The following is a 12,954-nucleotide window of genomic DNA, read 5'->3' on the forward strand; positions in this document are numbered from 1 at the left end:
CCCAGTCGAAATGGTGTTTTTTTTCATCCGTGTGTAGGGCTACGAGGGAGAGAGGGTCTTGTCTTTTTGTGGCTAGCTGATGTCCATGATCCTGGTGGCTAACTTTCTTCCCTACGTAGTGTTTGTGGCAGTCTTTGCATGGAATTTTGTAGATGACGTTGGTTTTGTCCATGGGTACTGGGTCTTTTAGGTTTGTTAGTTTTTGTTTGGGAGTGTTGGTGGGTTTGTGTGCTACTAGGATACTCAAAAAATACAGTGCGCAGATTCCTCAAGAACAAACCACGACAAGCAGACCAAACACAGCCATAGACCCTAACCACCTTACCATACATCAAAGAAGTTTCAGAAATGACAGCCAGACTACTAAGACCCCTCGGAATCCTAGTAGCACACAAACCCACCAACACTCTCAAACAAAAGCTAACAAACCTAAAAGAACCAGTACAACCCATGGACAAAACCAATGTCATCTACAAAATTCCATGCAAGGACTGCCACAAACACTACGTAGGACAAACGGGAAGAAAGTTAGCCACCAGGATACATGAACACCAGCTAACCACAAAAGGACACGACCCTCTCTCCCTTGTAGCCCTACACACGGATGAAAAAAGCCACCATTTCGACTGGGACAACACATCTATCCTGGGACAGGCTAAGCAAAGACATGTCAGAGAATTCCTAGACACCTGGCACTCTAACCACAACACCATAAAGAAACACATAGATGCCATCTATCAATGCCTCAGAAACCGAACAGGAAATGACATCACCACAAACCCCAGGAACCCCATCCAGGTGAAAGATATAAATAGGAAACAGGAGACAACAGCTTCACTTCACTTGGAGGTCGCCACTGATGATGTTACCTCGCCAGGTAATGAAACGGCTGGATATCAAACCTACAGCTCAGTGAGCAAACCTACACCCTAAACCTCAACCTGAGCTACAAACCTTGCACAGTAGAAGGCTATTCAGCCCATCATACCCATGTTGGCTCTTTGACAAATAAATCCAAAGTGCTTCACTCAGCTTTCTTCCCCCCCTCACTAACATAAGTTAGGTGGACTGGCTGTGCTAAATTGCCCATAGTATCTGGAGCTGTGCAGGGTTAGCCATGGGGAATGCAGGGTTACAGGGATGGAGTAAGGGGGTGGATTGGGTGTGATCCTCTTCAGAGGGTCAGTGTGGACTCGATGGGCTGAATGGCCTGCTTCCACATTGGACAGATTCTAGCCTGTAGCCCTATATTTTCATCTTTTCTAGTGTTAATTTAACTCTCTTTTGAAAGTTATTATTGAATCGGCTTCCACCACCCCTCTATGGATATATAGGGCACAAGTGAATTCCCAGTTAATGCTCACTGCCTGCATACAACTAAACAAATTTAATACCCAGTTAACACAATGAATCTATGGTTCCCATTCCAGATCATATTCAAAACCGTTGAATTCCTCTCCTTCCTCAGCCATAATTCAATGTAAAGCTTGGTGAGCCTGATTGACGGTTTTTGATTTTTGTCCAGCCTTTTATAACATTTTCTTAGTGCTCAGTTCAATTACTTTTGGTGTTTTATCTCAATTCCTCTTGCATCCCTTCATTTATCATTGTAGTGGTTCAGCAAACAAAGAGCCATGGTCATTGTCATTGATCTGAGTGTTTATTTGGATGCAACAGTGACAACAAGAATAATTGACAGCGCAATGAAACAAACAGCTGCGGATGTTGGAAATCTGAAACCAAATCTGAAATTGCTGGCAATTCTGATGAAGAGTCACTGGATTTGAAATGTTGGCTTTACTTTCTTCTCACAAATGTTGCCAAATCTACTGAGTTCTGTTTTTGCTTCATAATTGACACTGTGTTGTTCTAAAGATTAACAATGAGACATCTCTGATACTTTCACTGTAATCTACATTGTCTTTAAAATTACTTTTGTCATGCCGGCATTCCTTGGGAACATTGAGTAGTACTGAATGAAATGGAGCTAGAGTAAGAACTTAAAAAGACTTGTTATTTTGAATTGAATTGAATTCATTGTCACGTGTATCGAGGAATAGTGAAAAGCTTTGTTTTGCGAGGAATACAGCCAGATCACAGAGTAAAGTAGCATAGATAAGTAAGTAGTATATAACAGCAGCAAAAACAAAAACACAGGTACAGGCAAATGTTAAGAGGTTATGAGTCCATTCAGTATTCTAACAACAGTAGGGTAGTTGAAGTGAACTTACTAGTGTAATGTTGAACTGAGAGCAGGGTTTCTCACTATTTGCAGATTTAGCAGGACAAATACTGTCTCAGAGTCTAATTGCTCCTCATCCTGGGTGTCCAAGAGTATCTGGACCAAAACCACTCATTATTGTGAAAAGTTTATATTTACTGAAGAGGCAAAGGCATAATGTAAATATTTTGCAGTTTGTGGAAACTGAGGAAATGATTCCAAACATGTGACTTTGGTGGGCACCTAGATGATGCAATAGGAGTGCTTTGTGGTTGGAAGGAAACGCTAACACAGAGGGAGCTGTTGATGAAGCCAGACTTGTATATGCTAGAGCTCTCGAAATAGCACTTGGGGTAGAGACTTTTGCCAGGAAAGCTGGTGAATTATAACTTACAGAAACTAACAGCTTCATCGTGAGGGGAATTGGTCAACCACGTCATATGTTCTGTCAAAACAAGCATCTTCCAGGCTATTTAAGAAGTTGGACAGTAACAGCGGTGTAAACGTGGCTGTCTAGAAACTAGAGTTGTCCAAAAACAGAACATATTTCTTCCTAGGTACCATCAGTCTTGTTGGAGACCAATAACTTTTTAAGTTGGAACTTTCCCAGTCTTAGCTGCTGAGAGTACTTCCTTTCTTGTCCAATCAAATGAGGGACTTGAAAGAATTAAAATCTCCAAAGGTGGCACAAGTTTCTGGCAACTTGCGCCAGGAATGAATTGTACTTTTTTGGAACTATTGTGCAATACATTACATTTATTGATGTACTGAGTTATTCACATTCTCGGGGTGGGAAATGTAACTGTGTGGTATTTTAAATTTGACTTGGAAATATCTTTGTAATAAAATTTCATAATGTTGGATCATTCAATTTTATATAATACTATATGGGAGGAAGAGCATTATATTGAGTGAATGTTAGAGAATTGAGTGTTGATTGGAAACAGAAGATTGAGGTAGTTGAGTTTATGGTGGATAATTTGTTGTGAAGACATTATCAGGATTAGTTACCAGACCTGCATCACTCTGCTGTTTTTGATGGATCTAATTATTCTGCTGCACATGAGTGATTGCCAGTGCCTATTCCGTTTAAGTCCCTTCCTGTTAATGCTTCAAATATTGAACACGAACATGCTCACAGAACACTCTTCATACTTCTCACACTGGTGACAACTCTTCAGGAGAATCTCCATATAAGATTATGAATCCAGAACATGTGAGAATTGGAATTTTTTAATGCTATAATCCAATTAAACTTATTTAACTTATTTCAATTTTGTCAAATCTCTATACCTTATGCAAATTACTGCTAACTATTTTGGTTCATACAAGACTTAGTCAAATGGTATAAAAGGCAGGAGTCTTGAATGGTGTATTTCCACAGTTCTTTAATGAAAGCAAAAAGTATACTATGTCAACTTGACAAACATGTTCACAACTTCTTGCGGATGACTTGTCAGCAAAAACAAAGCCCTTCTGTTTCTTTACTAGTTGTTCCAGAGGAATGTTGTCTCAGGAACCTTCTACTCTACCTCAAACAACTTCTCTGTAGGAATTCTGTTCTTGAAGAACTTCAGTATGTGGCTCGCAACGAGTTCTACTTTTATCCCCAAAATGAATGTTACTTTATGTCAGAGTTGAACCTGTTGTAACATGACAATTGGTTAATGTCTAATGAGGGACTAATTTAATCAGATCCTAGTCTTAAGCAAACATTAAATATAATTATTTTCCTCTAACACTTATCTGACTCTATACAGCCGACTGTTCATACAGAATCTTCACAATCTTTGACCCTTTGTAAGGTCATATTAAACTTTTTAAGGCTATTCAGAGCTTGAAGACATCTCTCACTCATTAATTTATTCTAATTGTGCATACTCCATGCAGCAAATATGGCTTTAAACTTTAAACAATAAGTCATAGAATCCCTACAGTGTGGAAACAGGCCATTCGGCCCATTGAGTCCACACCGATCCTCTGAAGAGCATCCCACCCTATCTCCATAAATCTGCATTTCCCATTGTTAATCCAGTTAACCTGCATATCGCTGGATACTATGGGCAATTTAGCATGGCCACACCACCTAACCTGCACATGTTTGAATTTTAGGAGGAAAGCAAAGCACCTGGAAGAAACCCATGTCAGACACAGGAAAAATGTACAAACTCCACACAAACAGTTGCTGAGGTGGAATCAAAGCTGGATTCCTGGCACTGTGAAGCAGCAGTACTTACCATTGAGCCACCATGTTGCCCCTCAGTCTTTCTAATATAACTAATGATTTATTTTTTTAATGCATTAGTTAAATTCAATATTCAATCACCTTGTTTGCTAATTAGTGAAATAATCTTTCAAATATTTAGTCAGTACAAGACTTTAGCTTTCTTTACTCGTTAATCTTTATGGGACTGAAAAATGAATCATATTTTGGCAGAATGCAATATTCTGGAACTTATTAAGGGGCGGCACGGTGGCACAGTGGCTAGCACTGCTGCCTCACAGCGCCAGAGACCCGGGTTCAATTCCCGCCTCAGGCGACTCTCTGTGTGGAGTTTGCACATTCTCCCCGTGTCTGCGTGGGTTTCCTCCGGGTGCTCCGGTTTCCTCCCAAAGATGTGCAGGTCAGGTGAATTGGCCATACTAAATTGCCCGTAGTGTTAGGTAAGGGGTAGATGTAGGGGTATGGGTGGGTTGCGCTTCGGCGGGGCGGTGTGGACTTGTTGGGCCGAAGGGCCTGTTTCCACACTGTAAATAATCTAATCTAATTGAAGAGTAACAATTTTACTGCTCTGCAGTTTTTAGAAGCATAAGCTTTATAAAGTATTAACTCAGTCCTTTCAATAATAACATACTGCATCAATTCATTAATTATAACTTAATCAGGGTACATTACTAAACAACTGGCTAGTTCTTGACAGGCTTTTAATATCAAAATCAATATATAGTTAATAAAGAAGAGTTACACAATGTGAAAAGGCTGCAGGAAGCCACATGTTAAATTTTAAAATGGCTGAATTGACCTTGTGGACTTAATGGAAGTGATTGATTTTTATAATTAAATTTGATGATCCAGGCTGCATGGAACACAAAATCTGTAATATTTCCATTCCAGGGTTTGTTTAATCAACCTGCATATAATGACACATGGGGTGTCACAGTGGCTTAGTGATTAGCACTGTTGCCTCACAGCACCAGGGACCCTGGTTCGATTCCAGCCTCGGGCGATTGTGTGGAGTTTGCACATTCTCCCCGTGTCTGCGTGGGTTTTCTCTGCGTGCTCCGGTTTCCTTCCACAATCCACAGATGTGCAGGTCAGGTGAATTTGCCATGCTAAATTGCCTATAGTGTTCAGGGATGTGTAGGTTAGGTGCATTAGGGGTAAATGTAGGGGAATGGGTTTGGGTGGGATACTCTTCGGAGGTTTGGTGTGGACTCTTTGGGCTGAAGGGTCTGTTTGCACACTGTAGGGATTCATCTATAACCTCTGTGGCAGGTAGGATTTCTATGCAGACCTCCTGATATGAGGACAGGGACACTCCCATTGTACCATAAGAACCTGATTTAGCATCTGAGAAGAAGTTACCATCTGCTGCACCTATTATTAATCATTGTTCTTTCAATGTCAGCCCTATTGAAGCTGTCTGCAAACATTAGGGTTTCCTCCCATCTATTACTGCCAAATGTTACAAATATGTCACTTTGGTTAGAGTCCCAGTGATATATAATCCACTTTTTCTGTCAAAGATTGCTCTGGTAATTATTTATCGTATTGGTGTAAGCTGCAGTTGGTGAGTTTATTTACTGAATAACCCAGCTCATTCTTAGAGATAATTAGTTTCAACTTGTAATTCTGAGATGAGAAGATGACATTTATGATAACCGGTTAGATTTTGCAATGGCATGATATCGAATGGTGTCTTTAGCTATTTAGGTTTGCCCTTACATCTTTCAGCTCAAACATTTTTTGCCTATTAGGTCACTGAAAGCACAAGGTAATATTGATGCACTGAAGTGAACAGGGCGCTAAGGCCAAGAGAAGAGAACTGTATCTCTTTAATGAGATTGTTATTTATAAAATCTTCAGTGTAAAGATTGCAAAAATTAATGACAAAACCATAAGGTTGAAGCATTTGCAATCACCTTCAGCCAGAAGTGTGGAGTGGGTGAGCCATCTCAGCATCCTTTGGAGGTTCCAGCATCATAGATGCCAGAGTCTGAAAAGAGGTAGTGAATGAAACAGTTGATGCATTGGTGTTAATTTTTGAAAATTTACAAGATTCTGGAAAAGTTCCATTAACCTGGAAAGACTAAATATAATTCCTCTATTCAAGAAGCAAGGGAGACAGAAATAAGGAAACTATTAGCTACTTAACTTGATGGATGTACATGTATTTGGAAAGGCAAGGACTGATTCGGGATAGTCAACATGGCTTTGTGCGTGGGAAATCATGTCTCACAAACTTGGTTGAGTTTTTTGAAGAAGTAACAAAGAAGATTGATGAGGGCAGAGCAGTAGATGTGATCTATATGGACTTTAGTAAGGCGTTCGACAAGGTTCCCCAGGGGAGACTGATTAGCAAGGTTAGACCTCATAGAATACAGGGAGAACTAGCCATTTGGATACAGAACTGGCTCAAAGGTAGAAAACAGAGGGTGGTGGTGGAGGGTTGTTTTTCAGACTGGAGGCCTGTGACCAGTGGAGTGCCACAAGGATCGGTGCTGGGCCCTCTACTTTTTGTCATTTACATAATTGATTTGGATGCGAGCATAAGAGGTACAATTAGTAAGTTTGCAGATGACACCAAAATTGGAGGTGTAGTGGACAGCGAAGAGGGTTACCTCAGATTACAACAAGATGTGGACCAGATGGGCCAATGGGCTGAGAAGTGGCAGATGGAGTTTAATTCAGATAAATGCAAAGTGCTGCATTTTGGAAAAACAAATCTTAGCAGGATTTATACACTTAATGGTAAGGTCCTAGGGAGTGTTGTTGAACAAAGAGACCTTGGAGTGCAGGTTCATAGCTCCTTGAAAGTGGAGTGGCAGGTTGATAGGATAGTGAAGAAGGCATTTTTTAATGCTTTCCTTTGTTGATCAGAGTATTGAGTACAGGAGTTGGGAGGTCATGTTATGGCTGTGCAGGACATTGGTTAGGCCACTGTTGGAATATTGCATGTAATTCTGGTCTCCTTCCTATCGGAAAGATGTTGTGAAACTTGAAAGGGTTCAGAAAAGATTTACAAGGATGTTGCCAGGGTTGGAGGATCTGAGCTACAGGGAGAGGCTGAACAGGCTGGGGCTGTTTTCCATGGAGCGTCAGAGGCTGAGGGGTGACCTTATAGAGGTTTACAAAATGATGAGGGGCATGGATAGGGGTCGGGGAGTCCAGAACTAGAGGTCTTAGGTTTAGGCTGAGAGGGGAAAGATATAAAAGAGACCAAAGGGGCAACTTTTTCACGCAGAGAGTGGTACGTGTATGGAATGAGCTGCTAGAGGATGTGGTGGAGGCTGGAACAATTGCAACATTTAAGAGGCATTTGAATGGGTATATGAATAGGAAGGGTTTGGAGGGATATGGGCCGGGCGCTGGCAGGTGGGACTAGATTGGGTCGGGGTATCTGGTTGGCATGGACAGGTTGGACCGAAGGGTCTGTTTCCATGCTGTACATCTCTATGACTCTATGACATCTGCCATGGAGAGGATTTTAAAATCAGCCTTCAAAGGACATTATAGCTGGGCCCTTAGAAAAACTTACGATAAACAGGAAAAGTCAGCCTGGTTTTTGAAAGAGACATAATGTTTAATCAATTATTGGAACAATTTGAAGGTGTGGTTAGGTTCTGCAATGTACAGGCTGGCAGGGTGCTGGAGGAACATGCAGTGACAGTTTCTGAGAGAGAATTGGATATTTATGTTAGACAAAATCTGTAGAGCTGCGTGGGAATGGCTGAAGAGGGCGACAAGCTGACCTGCCCTGAAGGAGAGGCAAGCATGGAATGCGTAGCCTCTTTCTGTACTAGACGTGATCTGAGAATCAGTGATACCAACAACAAAGGAAGGTAAAAGATATGAAGAGAGTTTGTGTTAATTTTTCACTGTCATGAGAAAACGTGGTGCGAGATGTTTAAGATGTAGGACTTGACAGGTAGATAGACTTTTTCCTCTGCTAGGGGAACCCATAACAAGGTGATGTCACACAGCCATGCAGAGAAGTACCAGAAAACAATTCTTCATCCAAAATAGGGTCTAAATATGCAGCTCCCTTCCCTCAAAAATCTGTCAAGACCCATTGATAAGAAAGATTTCAAAACTGAGGTTAATTTGTTTTCATTATGTATGGGCTGTTACAGAGCATGAAGCCAAAGCAAATAAATGGTGTGTTAAAATCTCGATCAGCCAGTAACTATTTGAATGATGGAACGTACTCAAGATTAGCCTACTCCCCTTCCTTCAGTTTACTAGCATGGTTGCTGGTAAGAGGACAGTCAGTCATGAGGGAGGATCGATGAAGTTGGGTCAGTTCTCCCTGAAGAGGAGAAGGCTGAGCAGAGATCTAATTGATGTTTGAGCAGATTGGACAGAGTAGATGGGATGAAGCTCTTTCCGCTTGTAAAAGAAGCAAGAATGAGAGGATATAGATTTAAATGACGTGCAAAAGAAGTAAGGGTGATATGAGAAAAAACCTTTTCACAAAGTGAGCAATACTTGATGTCGATATGTGTGATCTTCTTGTAGATCTTCTGCACCGGCATCTCCAAATCATTAATACACAGGTATGGGATGCATTACCTGTAAATGTGGTGGAGGCAGGTTCATTTGAGGTATTCAAGACATCGTGGGCTGACTAATTGGAAAATAATAGCACAGAGGCATATAGGGAAAAGGCAGGAGATTGGCATGAGCCAATACAGCTGCTGCAGGCACGATGGACTGAATGGCCTCCTTCCACGCCATAATGATTCTGTGATTCTGTATTGACCAGCTGTCTGCCTTCAAGGTTAATTTTAAGATTAAAGGATTCACAAATTAGACATGATACTCTCCCATTTCACTGTTACTGTGGCCTCTATCAAAAGACATTTCTGTTTATATAAAAAGAAAGCAGTGAGTTTTCTGAATTGCTTAATGGCGAACTTTAGTCAACAGCCCGAGGCACCCAGCAAATCTCCCATGGTATTCGTCACATAGTGCATTTCGAGATGCTTAAGATGGTTGTAGGACTTGACAAGTAGATAGTTAGAAACTTTTTTCCTCTGCTTTGGGAACCCATAACAAGGTGATGTTACACAGCCATGTATTTCTTCATCTTAAAGCTATTCATTTTAAACATGAAGTGTGATCGAGTGTGACAGGAAAGTGGGGTGACACAAAGAAAAGTGAATGCCTCATGTAAGATTTGCCAATCCTGAAGTAATTCTGCAAGTAATACATCACCTTCTGCTTACTATGACTGAGTACCTGAGACATTTAGCACCCACGGTCATACTGATGCTTGTTTATCAGCAGTGAATGTGTACAGGTTTCAAAACAGATGCTGGACAAAGTTAACATTCAGTTGGGAATGAGTGTGATACAGCTGTGTATAAGCCAGCTCAGAGCTGAAACTAAAACTCTTGGTTTTAACAGAAGGATGGGTGCATGAGAAGTTATGAGAGCTATCAACCATTTTCTTTCCAAGTACAGATGAGAAGGAAACAATCTTTTACTTTATACAGTATATTCTATGACCACAGGACATCCTAAATTGATTTGTGACTAATAAAATACTTGCAAATGTTTACTTACTGTTTTAATATAGGAAATGCAACACCAAATTTGCACAAAGCAAAATCAGGTAAATAGCAATTTGATAAATAAACCGGTAATTTATTGTATTTATATTAGCTGAGGAACCAATATTTATCAAGGCATTGTTGATTAATTAGAACAGCCAGATATTTCTTAAGCAAAAAATCTCAGGACCAAAATTTTAAAAGAAGTTTTGGACCTGGAGCTAATGCTGTTCCATTGAAAGCAAATCATTTTAATGTCTGAACAGCAGGCTTATCTCATAATTTGTTCTGCAAAGATGTGACTGTAATCTGCATGGAGATACCTTGATATTTATTGAATTGGATATTGGTTTTCAAATGATGCCATGTTTTAATTGTTTAGATCTGTTCCGCGCTTTTTGAAGATGAAACGTTTGGCTCTATATCTGTTGGCATTCTGGTGCTATGTCTGGCAAACACAGGCTGAATTCTTCACATCAATAGGTAAGACTTATTGGGATGTTTATGTTTTTGTTGACATACTGCAATCCATTGATGTTGTCAGTCGTGTCTGCAGTCTTTCTTGTTAGCTCACATCAGAGCTGCTGCTGATGTTAAGCAATAGCAGAAAGATATTGATATGCTGGACCCCTGCAGTCATAACTAAAATTCATTTTATATTCCTTAAGGTTGTAGATTTCTCCATTTTGCCTTCATCCCGACAGATTTGAAGAAAGGTGTTTGGGGTTTTGGAATTCCTGTCTGATGTCCCTGAGACCGTTTCTGAAAGTTGGGCCATGAACATGCCCCACTACACCCCAATGATGCTCAGGCATTGGACTCAGAGCAAGATCGGCTGAGTCAGTGGATGGTATCTAGATCTTGGGAGGATGAGCAGAGATGTATAGAATAGAGATTAAGCCTACATTGTAAGTGACCTACAGCAGTGCTCTGGAACCAAGCCAAACACTCCAGTTCCTCATGATTCCATGTTCTGTTCAGTGAAAGATATGCATTTGCCTTGTCTTCAACCTCTAGCTGGTCAGGCAACTTTAAAGCCTGAAAAAAACTCTCCATTGTTTTTGGCCACTTTAAAAGTGGGGTCCTTTAGCAGGAAGTAGGCCTCCCTATGTTTATTTCCCATGTTCATAGGAATGCTTAAATATCTGAGTTAATACTGCGCCCTTATATATAAAGATAGGCACCTTTGTTATGTAGGTTATGTTCACGTAAAATCAGTAATTGTTGCAGCCATCTAATGTCTCAAAAACAGGTGTAACAGGCTCTAATTTTTCTCGTCTTCTCTCTGCCTCTGCTGATAGCACTTTGCAGACCTGAACACTATGTCATGAGTAATATGATATACTCTGACTGTGCTGAGGGGAATGATTATTCTAGCAAGCTTCAAAATAACATTTCAATATAAGATTACTTATATCTTAATCTTCCTTAAATTGCCATTTAGATTCTTGAGAATTCCTTCTCCTCACCTACTCATCTATCATTCCTGTCCAAGATGCACCGTTCACCTCAATTAATGTTTAAAACAGCCATTCTGGAGTGAACACCAGAACCTGTTTGCCAAGAAAGTCAAAGGAACAAGAGCATAAAATGTGAAAGTACAAGACACCTTTTTTGAAATTGCGTCCAGAGTTTGAGGAATAATCCTTAGTGCTGAGGTTGTCATTCATATATTTTCATTCTTTGAGCAGCAATTTTTTTTCTGCTTCAGGAAAGAGTACCAACAGAAGTGAATTTTATTTGTCATCCTTTCAGTGCTGCTACATTACACGCAATAGTTTACAGTATGTTGGTGAGGCCTCTTCTGAAGTACTATGTGCAGTTCTGGTCGCCCTGCTATGGGAAGGGTATTGTTAAATTGAATATCCTTTTATTGTCACGTGCATTCAATACAAAATACAATGAAAAGTGTGTAACGTTGATTTTACATAAGCACCATTCACAGAATAAAATTTTAAAAGATTTAAAGAGATTCCAAGTTTTCCTTCTCCGCTATTACATCATACCACCACCAGAGTCCTGCTCCAGGCTTCCCAACACACGCCATGCTGCAGGGAGTGACCCGCTCTAGGCTGCCCAACACACGCCATGCTACAGAGAGTGACCCACTCTGGACTACACCAGCCTATGCCATGCTACAAAGAGTGATCCACTCTGGGCTACACCATCCCACACCATGCTGCAGAGAGTGACCCACTCTGGACGACACCAGCCCAGACAATGCTGGAGAGAGTGACCCACTCTGGGCTACACCAGCCCACGCCATGCTGCAGAGAGCGACCCACATCGGGCTACACCAGCCCACACCATGCTACAGAGGGTGACTCACTCTGGGCTACATCAGCCCATGCCATGCTGCAGAGAGTGCCCCACACTATGGAGAGCATTCAGGAAAGGTTTACCAGGATGTTGTCGGGAATGGAGTGTTTGATTTGTACAAGTAGGCTCAGTAGGCTGGGACCTTTTTCACTAGAGCGCAGGACGCTAGGGCCTGACCTTATAGAAGTCTATAAAATCATGAGAAACTTAGGGTGAATAACCAAGGGCTTTTCTCCAGGGTAGGTGGATCTAAAAACGAGAGGGTATAGATTTAAGGTCCAAGGGGAAAGATTTAAAAGGGACCTAAGGGGCAACTTTTTCATGCAGAGGGTGGTGCATATATGCCAGAGTAAGCGGTGGGGATTGGTACAATTACAACATTTAAAAGGTATCTGGATGGGTATATAGATAAGAAGGGTTTACAGGGATACAGACAAAATGCTGGCAAATGGGACGAGATTAATTTAGGATATCTAGTCGGCATGGAAGAGTCAGACCGAAGGGTCTATTTCTGTTCTGCATATCTCTATGACTGTTTGATTCTGTGGTCATTGTAGCAATTTTAAAGTGACTGAGTCTCCTGCTCAGTTATTTCAGAGGCAATCACGACATATGTCTCAACAAATGTTGAGTGGATA

The 12,954-nt window shown here is 40.9% G+C and overlaps 1 protein-coding gene across 7 annotated transcripts in view; it reads left to right on the forward strand.

Moving 5' to 3' along the window:
- LOC140491938 (prolyl 4-hydroxylase subunit alpha-2-like) overlaps positions 1-12,954 on the forward strand; it is a 98,167-nt gene that overhangs the window by 26,706 nt on the left and 58,507 nt on the right. For 6 of the 7 annotated variants that reach the window (XM_072590418.1, XM_072590417.1, XM_072590416.1 and 3 more), the window contains exon 2: positions 10,380-10,480. In XM_072590418.1, coding sequence (XP_072446519.1) covers positions 10,402-10,480 — 79 coding nt within the window. In that variant the 5' untranslated portion in view covers positions 10,380-10,401. Of the gene's footprint in view, positions 1-10,379; positions 10,481-10,745; positions 10,906-12,954 lie in introns of those variants that run through there. The other variant, XM_072590422.1, reaches the window with a different exon arrangement.

This window comes from Chiloscyllium punctatum, chromosome 20, assembly GCF_047496795.1.
Source record: "Chiloscyllium punctatum isolate Juve2018m chromosome 20, sChiPun1.3, whole genome shotgun sequence".
Taxonomy (NCBI): domain Eukaryota; kingdom Metazoa; phylum Chordata; class Chondrichthyes; order Orectolobiformes; family Hemiscylliidae; genus Chiloscyllium; species Chiloscyllium punctatum.